At 33.7% G+C, this 13883-nt stretch overlaps 3 protein-coding genes across 3 annotated transcripts; 2 read left to right on the plus strand and 1 right to left on the minus strand.

The window, feature by feature from the left end:
- Positions 1 to 2870: 2870 nt before the first annotated feature.
- LOC104705365 (auxin-induced protein 6B-like) lies at positions 2871 to 3671 on the plus strand. The gene has a single exon (XM_010421350.2). It carries the CDS (start codon positions 2960 to 2962, stop codon positions 3407 to 3409), a length of 450 nt encoding a protein of 149 aa, XP_010419652.1. The 5' UTR covers positions 2871 to 2959; the 3' UTR covers positions 3410 to 3671.
- Positions 3672 to 4995: 1324 nt separating this feature from the next.
- On the minus strand, positions 4996 to 6763 carry LOC104705366 (uncharacterized). Its single transcript, XM_010421351.3, has one exon. It carries the CDS (start codon positions 6340 to 6342, stop codon positions 5155 to 5157), a length of 1188 nt encoding a protein of 395 aa, XP_010419653.1. The 5' UTR covers positions 6343 to 6763; the 3' UTR covers positions 4996 to 5154.
- A 3576-nt stretch (positions 6764 to 10339) lies between these two features.
- On the plus strand, positions 10340 to 12944 carry LOC104705367 (polynucleotide 5'-hydroxyl-kinase NOL9). The gene is made up of 9 exons (XM_010421352.3): positions 10340 to 10501; positions 10796 to 10989; positions 11233 to 11330; positions 11432 to 11471; positions 11578 to 11735; positions 11834 to 12017; positions 12122 to 12299; positions 12400 to 12499; positions 12585 to 12944. The coding sequence occupies exons 2-9, from the start codon at positions 10823 to 10825 to the stop codon at positions 12764 to 12766; spliced, it is 1107 nt and encodes a 368-aa protein (XP_010419654.2). The 5' UTR covers positions 10340 to 10501; positions 10796 to 10822; the 3' UTR covers positions 12767 to 12944.
- Positions 12945 to 13883: the final 939 nt, after the last annotated feature.

Consider the following 13883-nt stretch of genomic DNA (forward strand, 5'->3'; position numbering starts at 1 on the left):
ATGGTTCCTATTTTTTATTAGTATAGATGTATATGTTTATGTGCTCTACTTGTGTATAATAATCTTTATTAAAGGTTTCTTTTCTAAAAAGAATGATTGAGTGGAGAGTTAACGAATTCACTATTCCGAAGTTATACGTGGAAAGCTAAATGTAATACGGAGTACCAAACATTAATTATTCAAGTAACGTGTTTACCCTTCTGCTTACGGCCAATTACACCTAATCTGATTCACTTAATATGAAAATTGAAATAAGAAGATCAAGTAATTGTCTCTATCCATCTAATGAAATGTAATAAGGTAACCAAGTTTTTCTCTTTTCTTTTAGGTAAGGACTATAAGGAGATTACGAAGTTATATATAGTCTTCTTATCTACCTAGTTAATTAATCGATCGATGATATAGTTGGGTATAATTTATAACACACAAAAATAGTGACTGATCCCAATTAAAGCTCGTATTTTTCAATACATGCATATACATTCAAGTTGAGCATATAAACATGGTGCACGAGGGCAAAAAACATGCAGTACTCCAATGCCCATCGATTCGATCTCTTGTACTTCTTTTTATATACCAAAATATATACTTACCCAAACAATTCAGTCGTTCGAATACAATAATACTGTAATAGCTGCAGAAGTATTAATGGGGGAAATTAATAAGAGAAGATTAAACGAGAAGATCCTTAGAACACAACAAGTAAGGGTTAGTATGTAACCAATGGGGAATGTATCTAAGCGCTTCCATAACATGCACTTGGATTGACCCAACTTTATACATTTGAATACATATATTTCATATTCTTTACTTACATAAATCATATTTACTTGATTTAAATTTAATAACTTGAGTTAAACTGATATTATAAATTGAAAATATTATAAGCAAATCATCCCACATGCAGTATATATGATATGTATGAAAGAAGATATATAGGAGCTCAAGATCTTTTGACCATCCAATGTATGATTTTGCTCTATGAGTTTAGTTTAAGGTGATATATTTAATTGTTACTGATCTATTGTGGGGACTATCTAATTAACAATAGTTTGTGATAATATGATCTGACGATAATATTGAGAGACAATCAGAATCAAGTTTACATTTTCCTCATATATAAACCGATAAATATTTTTGGGTTCTTGTTGCTCATGATATAACTGGAGCTCAGAAGTTAGCGCACATGGGGGCGTGGACACATTCGTAAACTACAAAAATTAATGCTTTTGTACGCCGCATTACATTATGTCATTATTGTTTGTTTCTTATAAAATACTTATAACTTGTCTTTAGAAAATGAATTAAATTGATTTGCCTCTGGTAACATAATCTTTACAACAGAAATTTATGTTTTGACTATACAACTCGAATATACAATTAAAATTGCATTTGTTTTAGTATATATCCTCCCTTTTCCAGCTATGCATGTGATGGGTTTCATTTCTTTCTATTGATTAACTAATTTAAAACCCCGTACTTCCGTGCGCTTAAATTAAACACTAGTCTTGAAAAAGACATTAATTAAAATTTGTATATAAGTTGTTTCTCTTAAACATTGTTTATTGTTTTAGTTTGAAGATTTGAAAGCTAGCTTTGACCCTAGAGCGGCGGTTGTAGCCACGCCTTTGCTTGTACGAGCACGAACTAATGTGTCTCTTAAAAAAATTATATTTCAAATTGGATTGGTTATAAGAACAATTATTTGCTATGATATATGGCTGCCTTACATGCAGTTGCCAGTTATCGATCATTAAGGACTTCTAATACTTGACGTCGCCTCCCATAACCAAACATTTAATTTGCTGGTCCTCCATGATCGGTCGAGATCAGCAAATATAGATTAACTCGTTTTGCTTCGAGAAATAGCTACATGATATAGATTTGAAAATTAACAAAAGGTATTATACCATTATGATTATATGATCATATCTTTCATGATAATTTTATAAAAATACACAGATGTAGTATTATGTTACTAGTAAACTTAAAACTAGTTTTCAGTTTTGTTGGTACCTATATATGATCTCATCTAGGTTACCTCAATGTGGAAACTGAAAAGAATTTGATTATACATCAAACTAACAAGATGATGAACATGAAAACATTCATACCAAAAAAGAAGAAGATGATGAATATAAAGATAGAAATGACAAAAAAAAAAAAAAAAAAAAAAAAAAAAAGATAGAAATGACTCTTAGTGTCTCTAAATCCCAAGGTGGTGTTTTAAAGTCATTCCAAAGACTGGTCTTCTTTTCCAACACTCCTTTGTTTACATCAGCCAGCACATGCTCTTATTTCCCTACAATATAGTCATATACTACTACAAATCACCTCACTTTTGTAATAAACGTGACGTTTCTTTTTCTAACTACAAGTATTGGTTTATTTAACTAGTACTACTAATCATGACAAATTCATTCAATTAATACCAAGCAATTTTTCAATGACTGCCAGTTTATCATGTTTTTTCATGATAGTCTCTCATTAGCATATTTAATTAAAAAACCTATAGCTTGGATTTTATACGAACCAATCAACCACTAAAATTCACATGTCGAATCCATCATAAATCAGACATATCCAATGTATCAAGAAGAAAAAAAACACACAAGATCTTTAATGTTCCTCCTTAAGAATCGTATCTCATATCTCTGCTAACAAAAATAATTAAAACTAATCTCCCGAATAATTAATCTAATCCGTAATCACAACACATAATCCTGTTTCATCCGGCGCAAGAAGCCAAAAAAAAGTAAGAACTAACGTGGCAAAATCGTAATTAACTCGAATTCCCAAGGGCATTATGTCACTCCATCTACTATATAAACCTTGTCCCTCCCAAAAAGCTCTCAAATCTCTCCTCTGCTTTCACATTCTCTCTGTTTCTTCTGTTCTCACACTCTCTCCGCACGAAAGATTACACAACAAAGCTAAAAAGCTTGAGCAATCGGAAAAAATGGCTGGAGCAATCGGGAAATGCAGCAAGATCCGTCACATAGTGAAGCTGAGGCAGATGCTCCGGCAATGGCGAAGCAAGGCGAGAATGTCGTCGTCTGTCAGACGATGTGTACCGTCTGATGTGCCGTCAGGACACGTAGCGGTCTACGTTGGGAGCAGTTGCAGGAGATTTGTTGTGCGAGCGACGTATCTGAACCATCCGATTCTCGTGAATCTCTTGGTTAAGGCCGAAGAGGAGTTTGGTTTTGCTAACCAGGGTCCGTTGGTTATCCCATGTGAAGAATCGGTTTTCGAGGAATCAATTCGGTTTATAACCCGGTCAAGTCGGTTTACTTGTACCGAAGATTTGAAGAAGAGCCGTCACGGTGGTGTTAGGAGCAAGCTGGATCTGTTGATGGAGTCTCGGCCGTTGCTTCATGGCGTCTCCGAGAAGGCTTTCATCTGGTGACTCGGAAGTGAGTCGTTTGAACCGGGTTCTGGTTAAGTGATTCGGGTCCGCGGTAACGGATAGGCAGGAGATGGCCGTGAAAGGTGGGGTGAATTATTTCACCTGAGTCGTCCCGGTTCGAATCCGAGTTATTTATTGAATTATTATTGTTACCTCTCATTATTTATTTTGTAAAAATCGACCATGACGATATGTATTAGTGTTGTCGTTGTGTCATTACCAAAACAAATTAATTTATTTGTGGTCTTTACATTTATTTTTATCAGTTTTACACACAAATCTCATTTGGTTAATTCCTCTATACTTTTACAGTTGTAAAGTTTATCATGCTATAAATAGAATTTCATTCGTTAAAATGTGGTAGGTTTTTATTTACGCTTTAAACAAATTATAACCAAATTAAAATATTTAAAAGATAAGTAACCAAATGGTTATATATAAGATTAAACACATATAATAAACACTTAAAATTTGGATTTTTTTTCTTTTTTTTTTTGCAAGATTGTCGTGAGACCAGTTCGATTAAACCTACAAGACGATCTAGCATGAACTAATCCCGAGTCATTTTTTTAGGATTGGCTCGCACTGGACTTCGACGAGCCTTAGCTCTAATTTGATACGGAAACGTTTTATTCGTCAAGCCGAAGTAGTGGTAAATTTATCTATTGCAACGTACTTGTTAGAACTGGATTTGATGATTTTTTTCTAAAGCCCAAATCGGTTAAGAAAATAGACTGGCTGAGATGGACCGGTCTGGCCCATGAGAACAGGCAAAAAAGCTAATGTCAACCACTCCGAGAAAAAACTATAATGACAAGTAAAAAAGTCCTCGAGAAAAATTTAGTCCGTAGATGATTACATGTCGATCCTAGTGTATGCAGTAGCATAAGAAAAAGCGCATAAAAATCTGTAAATATGTTCGTATACTAGTTAACATTCTCTGCAACTTGTAGTTACAAACGAATGATGATGATGAAATAAAGTAGTTATAGTAACGTAAAATTCGTAATACGATGTGTGGAAAAAGCAGAAGAATAGGGAGGGACACACAATGGGACCCCTACTTCACATGTTACAATGGTGCTTTGTCGGAAAACATGAAATATTTCCCAAAAAGTGCCCTCTCTCTCTCTTTTCCCTTTCTTCTTCTCCATCTCTCACCTCACGCCACACGCCAATCATAAAAAACGCATCTTCCCCGCCCCTTAACTTCTAATGTTATTCCAATTACACCCGTTCTTTTAAAAATTAATTGACACTCTTACACCCTACTAGTACTTGGCTGGTTCCCTAACGTTTACAAAAATGTAAAAGTGGAACCGTTGTAAAGTATTGAAAATGGACCACCACAAAAAAATAAAGATAAAGACGTGTTCTCCCAAATCCAGAGCTTAATTGGACTATTATCCAAAGCCACCGAGTTAGTCAACATTTGACAACCAATCTTCTCAACTAATACAACAAGACACCGCCATACGTTACCAAGCTTTTTACCATAGTATATACACTTCAACTTCTTGAAACTAAACAATAGAATCCAATGTTGAAATTAGTAGTCATCATAATTCATTACTCAAATAAAGGTATACGAAAAATTGAATTTAATATTAAAAGAAATTTACTCCAATATTTTTTAATCTTCTCGTCCGTGATTTCAGATTGGAAAATAATGTAAAAAAAAAAAAAAAAAACACAATTTTTGACCGTAACAGTAACTTTCTTTTTTCCCCCTCAAAAAAATAACCTCACTTAATCCAAGCGTAAACGAGTAATGAGAATCCAAGACCATTGCCGGAGCCAGTACCAGACGAACCTCCGCCACCGTACTCAGCCTCATCAGCACTACTAGCCCATTCCATCACCGACGAGCTACAAGCGGACGAAGCCGAAGACATTGAAATCGAAGACGACGACGAGCTCCTCTTACTCCTCACAAACCTCTTCCTCATCTTCCTCCACTCTACAATCCCTTTAATCCCCAAACTACTCCCACACTGCTTCGGCTTTTTCCACAGAACGACACCGTTTCTATTTCTCTCATTCTCCTCTTCTTCTTCTTCTTCTTCTTCTTTCCTCTTCGTTTCGCAAACCTCCTCTGCTTCTGGATCACTCTCGAATCTAAACATAAACACGGCGTGTCCTCCTCCTCCGTCACCGGAACTTTTACTCTGAAACAACCAATTGTAAACATCCCAAGAGATCTGAACGTTAACACCATCGATTTCAACTTTCTCATTCCCTCTAAACTTCCATCTAAGCCTCTTGATCTGAAGAACCTGTTTCGAATCGACGCTGAAACAGAGCTTAGCGTCTTCATCAACACGGCAATCAATAGAAATCTCTCTGTTCTTTCCACCGAACCTCGCTTTAGTAGTGAAAACCCTAGCTCCGAACACATGCTCTTTCCTCAACAGAAGAGCTTGCGGATTCGTCGGAGGTTTCGCCGATTTAGCGCGAGCGTAGGCTTCTTTGACTGAGTCTCCGACTAATAGCCCCATCTCTCCGTCGACGACTACGGCGATGTAGAATCCGGATCTAGGTTCGGATCCGGAGTCGAATTTGGCTTTGGTCAAGTCCCAGAAGACTTGGATTTTGGGAGAAACGAATCTGGATCCGCGTTTTTTCCAGAAAGCTAATGTGTTTAAGTTGAGGTGGAAAGATACGGCGGAGGAGAGAGAGAGATCGGCGGAGGAGAAAGAGAGCGGTGAAGAGTGGTTGTAGTAGTCTTGTGAGTGGAGGAAGAGGTTCACTGAGTGGCCTCCTAAGAAAGTTCGAGACCATGTCAAATAAAACACGCCGTGGTCTGTTTGGTATAAGCAAGTTGTGAGATTCGGATCTCCGGATGATAAAGGAGACGGTGATTGTGACGACGGTGGTGGTGGCGGCGGATGACTGTGATGATCGGTGGTAGGGCGGAGCCAAGACGGAGACATTTTTTTTGTGTGGGTTTCTGATTTTGGGGAAGAAGAAAGAAAGAAAGAAAGAATTTAAGAGAGAGATTTACGGGAGTTGTGTTTTGGGAAGTTTTTGCTTTTAATTTTTAAAAGGGGAATTATATATATAATAAGATGTTAAAAAATGTTCATAAAATGGAAAGTTTTATAATAATAATGTTTGGCTCGAATCATACGTAAAACGATGTGGATGAGGATTGATAGAGACATAAGCTTAGAAGAATTATACGAAAAATTGAACTATATGATCAGCTTGCAACTTGTATACTTGGGCATGAAGAACTGACTTTGTCAACTTGACTTTGTTTATGTATTGAGAGTATTTTACTTCTTCTTCTTCTTCTTCTTTATTGAAGCTAAGAACAATTTAGTCTGATATTAGGAGATAACACAGTAAAAAGGCGTGTATTGTGTGTAAACAAAAAAAATTAGTAAACATATTATTAACTGTTCGATTCTGAGGAACACGTTATGATAACAGCCTGCACACTTGAAGGTTCATTGGAGAACATAATCAAGTTTGGGTCAATTATTTCACATTATATACAAACACTCATTTATAGTTTTAACATACCTATTTATAGTCCACAACTAAGTTATATTGATACGCAACATTTTTATATGTTGTTATTAACGCTAAATAGAGTAGTTTGCTAGTAATAGCATGCTTAAACCTTTGACAAGATTAGTGTGCCAATTAAAAATGTATCCCTTCTGCTGCCTGAAAAAAAAAAGGGACAAATATATAATCGGTTCGGTCGAATAAATATCATTTACATTGTGTAAACATCGTTTTCTATGGGTTTAATTTAATTATGTTTTCACAGGTTTTATACTATTATTGATTTCTCGAGTTATTCGGATACGTTGGCAGACAGCTAAAAGGAGGTGGATAAAGTACTCATTGAGTCATTGAAAAAAAAAGCATATCCATATTATTAGTTTGATATTTTGTTAGACCTGTATTTTCTTTTATATTGTACTATAAAACAAGACGGGCTTTGAAACTTTAGGTTCAAGAAATTAAAACTGTAAGACTGCTAAACTTCTTTTATATAAGTATAATTAGATACGTGTATAATATATGAAAACCCAATATAAGCCATGTATTATTTGTTGTTATATACCAAACATTTAACTTATTCGAACCAGCATTATATATGATAAAATATTTTTAAAAACAAACTCAACTACTTAACTAGAAATGTTTGATATGACAATCAAAAGTTCAAGTTTCGTTGCGTTCCCATTTCTAGTATATTAACACAGTTTGAATTCTTTTACCGTGAAAATTTAGGGGTGAAGAAAACAATTTTATTAACTAAACTGTGATTTCTCCGTTAATAAGTTGGTATAAACTCATGTACAAAGTTGAATTTTACCCGCCTGAATAACGGAGTACAATTAGCATGACGTGATATCAATCCCAAAAGAGTCTTTGTTGTCTAATCCCATAATCTTTGGATCATACCCACATGTTTTTATTGTACAAGAGTGAAATCTTTGATACACACTAGTAATAATTTATTGCTAGTTTAGATGGTTTGCTTCAAAATTACTCTGTTCCCTATCTTTTGACAATAAGATTATATAAAGTACGGATGTATATTTTCCTTTTAAAATGCAGCAAATGGATATGCTTTTATTGTTTTTCTTGACGTTAAATTTTGTTTATCGTACGTTTTTTATGTCATTATAGTTAGATCTTAAAAATATTGTTATTGGTTAAAAGAAAATAAGAAAAATAGAACGATGAAGACAAGAGTAAATGGTTGACTGTATTTTCTCGTGTGGAAGACTAAGACCAGGTCAGTTTGAAACGACAACACGCTTTTGATTTCAACTTAAACCCCCTCTCGGAGTCTCCTAACTTCATTTTCTTATAGTGTGTCGTGTCCCTTCTTAGATTCTCATTTCAACTTTTTCATATAGCTTTTTCTTTATAAACACCTACTTCATTAATAATATCTTTGACTAAACGACATATATATATATATATATATTTTTTTTTAAAATATATTTTTGGTGAAACTGTGGGTATGATTGGTAATCTTCTACCAGAATGACAATAATTTGGCTGTTCAAAGAAAAATCCTAATAAAAAGGTGACAAAAGATAAGGTTAAAATAGGCAATAAACACCTAAATGACAATAATTTGGCTGCTCAAAGAAAAATCCTTATGAAAAGGTGACAAAAGAAGAGTTTGAAATATGCTAATATCATTAATCAGAATGACAATAATTTGGCTGTTCAAAGAAAAATCCTAATAAAAAGGTGACAAAAGAAGAGGTTGAAATAGGCTAATATCACTAATCAGAAACATTACCATTAAACCAAACAATGCTCATTTTGTATAATAATAATAATGACATATGATCATAATTCGATATTTTATGGTTATCATCAAGTTCATGTCATTTTTACACCCATAATAAACTAGGCTACAAAATTATTTAGGAGGTGTTATTGGAGATGTGATTTGTAACCAATAACGGATGGTTATTGGTTCTATGATTTTAATGGATTTGGAAATCCAAACAAAAATTATGTGTTATTCAATCATTGATTTTAAAATATTTATCAAAATTTTGTGTTATTGGTTTTATGATTTACAAATACTTGTTAAAATCCCATGTTATTCATTTAATGATTTGTTTTTAGATTTCAAAATCCACATTATGTTTTAAATGGATTTGAATGGATTTGGAAGTGTAAAATAGAAGAATTCAAATCCAAGAATAAAATATGTTATTTCAAAATTTATGTGTTTTGATTTTTAAAATTTACAATTCCATATAGATTTTGAAATCATCTATCCAATAACAGTCCTTATAGTTTCTTGGATTCTTTTATTATCATCTGATTTCATACATAGGTTATATATACAGCTGTTAAACTTTAGCTAGAAAACAAAAAAAATGTATGTATTTATTAGTTAATCAGATCCGAGAACCTTGCTAGTGGACAAAAATCAAGGGTTAAATTGTGAAGATAACTATGAAGACACTAACAGTGTTGCGATCATACGTACACCGTTGTTCCATGTGGGAATTTTTCACTAACTTGTTAATCACTTTTTAACTTATTTCTATTTCAGAGTGGCCTCTATATAAATAATATTATGTACGCATTATAAAATATATGGATGTTGTTAATAATTAAATTCGTCCGGCGGAATATTAGCTGCCACGAAGTAATTGAGATCTCGGACTATCTATGTATGCTGCAGGTTCATGTCTCCAAAGCCATTATTTTATTGAAATTATATACGTACCTAAAATGTGAGCCACTTATACCAAAAAAAAAAAAAAAAACAATTGCGAACCACTGCATCGAGCAAAAAAAATATGAGAAAAGAGAAAATGAACAAACCAAAATATATAACCAATAAGGATATAAATAAATAATAAAAAGGTCCGTTTATGTTTTGGTTTGTTCACCTATATACAGTCCGTTTATGTTACATGTAATATACACATCGTTTCTTGGGTTGTCTATTTCGAGACAGATTATAATCAAATCGCATCCATATCCCCCATACGATTGTTCTTAATATTTAATTTGTATTCGTTGTGATAATTATTTGTTGAAACAGTTAAACATACAAATTTTGAGGTTTATCTCTCTACTCTTGATATTTAGTTTGTACTCTTTATTTTATGTGCCATATGTTGAGACTTGAGATAGATAAACCAAGCTTTGTATCCGGTTCTGCAATATAATCAGTACGTTTTGAGTTAATAAGACAGTGAAATATACGTATTTAACATGCAGGTGTCGAAGTTGGAACAAACAAAAATTAAAACTATCGGTTTTTATTATAAAATTACATGATTTCGAATTCGACCATAACCAAAAAAAAAGGAAAAGAAAAAAGAAATCGGATATTTATCAGACCTTGGTCAAGGTTTGACTATACCGGTTTTTATTTGGAACCAATTCTATTAATTTTGGTTTAATTTCCGGTTCGATTTCGAAAGCATTTAGAAATTAAAAGCCCTAATATTTTTTATCGTTCCCTCTTCTTCTCCGACGGCTCGATACCTTCTCCTCTGGTCCAGAACACCAAATCGCCGGTTATTTTCTCTTCCCCGACGGTTGGTTTCCAGTTTCGTCACCCTCCGTGATATTTAACAAGTATGTTTACGTTGAGCTTGATTCTCTCTACTAAGATGTCTTAGCTCAATAGAGACTTTACCTAGGCATCATCGTAAAACTTTTAGATTGTAAAATCGAGCTCGTTGTTAGGTACTGGAATCTAATTTAGATGCATCAAATTCGAGTTGAGTCTGTTATAGCCCTGTGTTTTAAGTAGAAAAGGATCAATTTTTTTTTGTTCTTTGTTACAATACCATAGCTTAAACCCTTTCTTTTTGTGAGTTAAATCTTTTTGGTATGATGTTTAACTTTGTGTACAATGATTTATATTAGAGAGAAAGAAAGAACGAGTTGGCTGCAATGTCGGAAGCAGAAAAGAAGTTGCCTTTCATACCAGAGGAATGGTCGGATGCAGCGAACTCTGTTTCCCGCAGTTCGTTGCAACCTGTTATAGCTTTGGTCTGTGGCCCTAAAAACAGTGGCAAGAGCACATTTTCACGCAACCTTGTTGAAGTTCTTCTCCAAAGGTTTTATTATCTGCTTATCTTCCACTCCCCTCTCTGAGTATCAGTTCTGTATTTGTGTCTTTTCTCAGTGAAAGATGTCTCATTTGAACTCCTCACAATATGCCATTTGAACTATAATTTGAAACCTGAGTGTTCGGAGACAGTCTGCTAGTTTGAATGGATCCAAATATTTTCTTTATTGGCTTGTGATGGCTGCTTTGTTTGGATACGTTTTGTTGAAAAATTATCCTCTGTGGTTAACAGATACAAAAGGGTTGCTTATTTGGACACTGATGTTGGCCAGCCTGAATTTACTGCACCTGGTTTTCTTTCTCTCACAGTTGTCGATAAATCAATTCTAGGTACCCTCATTCTTATCTGCTTTGACAATTCCTCTTGCTGTTTGCATTCCTAAAACTTGTTTTCATAATGCTCTTTCTGTCTGTCACTTATGACTTTCTAGAATCGGAATGGACAGTTCCATGCGTTAAGACACCTGAGAGGTAGTTTGATTCGAGCTAATATGTTCTTGGAATCAGTAGGACCGAGTCTTTGGTCTAGAATTTAAGCCATTTGTTCTCATTTCTGTTTTATTATTTGATGATGCAGATGCTTCTTCTATGGTGATGTTTCTTCAAAGAGGGATCCAAAGGCATATTTAAGATATGTATATACCTTATTCGATTACTACCAGCTATACTTCTGCAAGTCTAGCGAGAACAAAACTGAATTGCCGCTTGTCATTAATACACCTGGATGGGTTAAAGGTACTTCACTCTCTTTTATCCTTTCAAAACAATAGAGTTATGTTTAGGAATTGGATATGGTTTATTCTTTCACTAATATAATGAATCACAATCTTTAGGAATTGGATATGATTTATTGGTGGACGTACTGAGATATGTTTCACCTTCCCATGTTGTGAAAATCAACATTTCTGCTTACAACAAGAACCTACCAGCTGGGTTGTTCTGGTTAGACGGTAATGATGATGAGACAGCTCACTTGATAGAGATTCAATCTGCTTACAGAGACAGATATAACCGATCGTAAGTCCTGTACAATGCTAGTAATCGAACAATCTCATCAATATGCTTTTATTGTCTGTGTAGTAGTAGTTACATGTTTCTGTATCCTGTTTTTTTTTTGACAGCGTTTTAATACATAAGGACGGTCACTTGATGAGGGACATGCGTATAATCGCCTACTTCAAGCAATGCATCAAAGGAAAAGAAGTAAACACGATCAAAGAACTAACCCATGAACTCGCTTCACATACTCCTTATGAAGTTCCAATATCGAGTTTGACAATCAACCATCTGCATTGTCAGGTAGAAAATAAAACAGTGTGAAAGGGTCATATCATTATCATGGTAATCTATATAAGATATGATGCCAATAATGCGTTTCTCTTGTTTTTGTTCCCTCTAGATCCCAAGTACCGAACTGTATTATAGTTTGAATGCTTCCATTGTTGGTTTGGGAGTTAGCAACCACGTGTTTGAAGATTTGCCATCATGTCTAGGTCTTGGTAAGTTGCTGTTTTATCCATTGCAATCAGTGAAAAAGCCTGTGGAATATGGGATAATGATTATTTATTGAAATTGGTTAAATAGGAATCGTGAGGGGAATTGACACAGAGAGAGGAATCTTGTATGTGATCACTCCAGTTCCAGAAAACGTAGTTGAGAAAGTGGATCTTCTATTGCAAGGCTATATTCAGATACCTACTTGCCTCTTAGAGGTGAAGGATTACAGGTCGCCATATTTATCTCCCAACGTCTTAGCTTCCACCTAAAATTTTCTTCTTCTAAGACATTTTTTGCTCAGCTTTTTTTCTTTCTTCTGGTTACTCTGTATCACTTCATCTTACCAAGTTTCAGTCTTTTTCTTTCAAATATACATATATTTGTAACCTCATATTATGATTGCCTTACCTAAGGCAAAATCCAAAAATTTCATCGAGGTTAACCAAAGCATCTTTCAATATGTGTTAGACTTAGAAGTTAGAAGTGAAGGCTCTGCTTACTCGTTCATCAACTTCTCTTCTTTTAAACTGGTGTTATCTACTGATTAATTTCGTTCCAACTTCTCTGAAGTTTAGCCTCAAATTAAAACACTCAATTCCAAATTTGAAGTTTGAAAGATCAAAATACAAAAGACCGAATCTATACTCAAACTCAATTCAATAATGTTTTTTTTTTTGCCTAAATTTCAAATTTGATGTATTTAATTGCATTTTATCTAACTTGAGTAGTCTAATTTTTATTATTCAACTAATAATGACTAATTGTTGAATAAGTTATTTGAACATCCAAAATCAAAATCATCTTATACTGTTCAAAAAGTTAAACTAAAAAATATAGCAAATATTATGTTTTAAAGATAAATTCACATAAACACATTATTGAATTGGGGTATACGCCAATAAAAATATAATTATGGAATTTTGATCACATGTATATTATTTTTTGTTTGATCAAGTATTATGTTCTCATACTTGTTTTTCTATCCAACCGTTTGAAAATTGAAAATAAAGTAATAGGCTTTTTTTAGAGAAAACATAAAAATAAAATAAAAAAAATAGAAAATAAAATTGTGAATTTTCCGTAGTATTATAAGTTGGTATAAACTCATGTATTTTTTTTATTTGTATAATTAACTCATGTACAAGATTGAATTTTACAAGCCTGAATAACAAAGTACAATTAGTTTATGTGATATCGATCCCAAGAGAGTCTTTGTCTCATCCCATAATCTTTGGATCATAGCCACATGATTTTATTGTACAAGTGAGATCTTCGATACACACTATTAATTTTTTTTTTTGAACAAATGATACACACTAGTAATAAGAAACAGTTTCATGTAATAATTACGCTTAACTTATAGCTAGTTAGATGGTTTCCTTCAAA

The sequence above is a fragment of the Camelina sativa genome, chromosome 8 (genome assembly GCF_030686135.1).
Source record: "Camelina sativa cultivar CO46 ecotype springtype chromosome 8, ASM3068613v1".
NCBI lineage: Eukaryota > Viridiplantae > Streptophyta > Magnoliopsida > Brassicales > Brassicaceae > Camelina > Camelina sativa.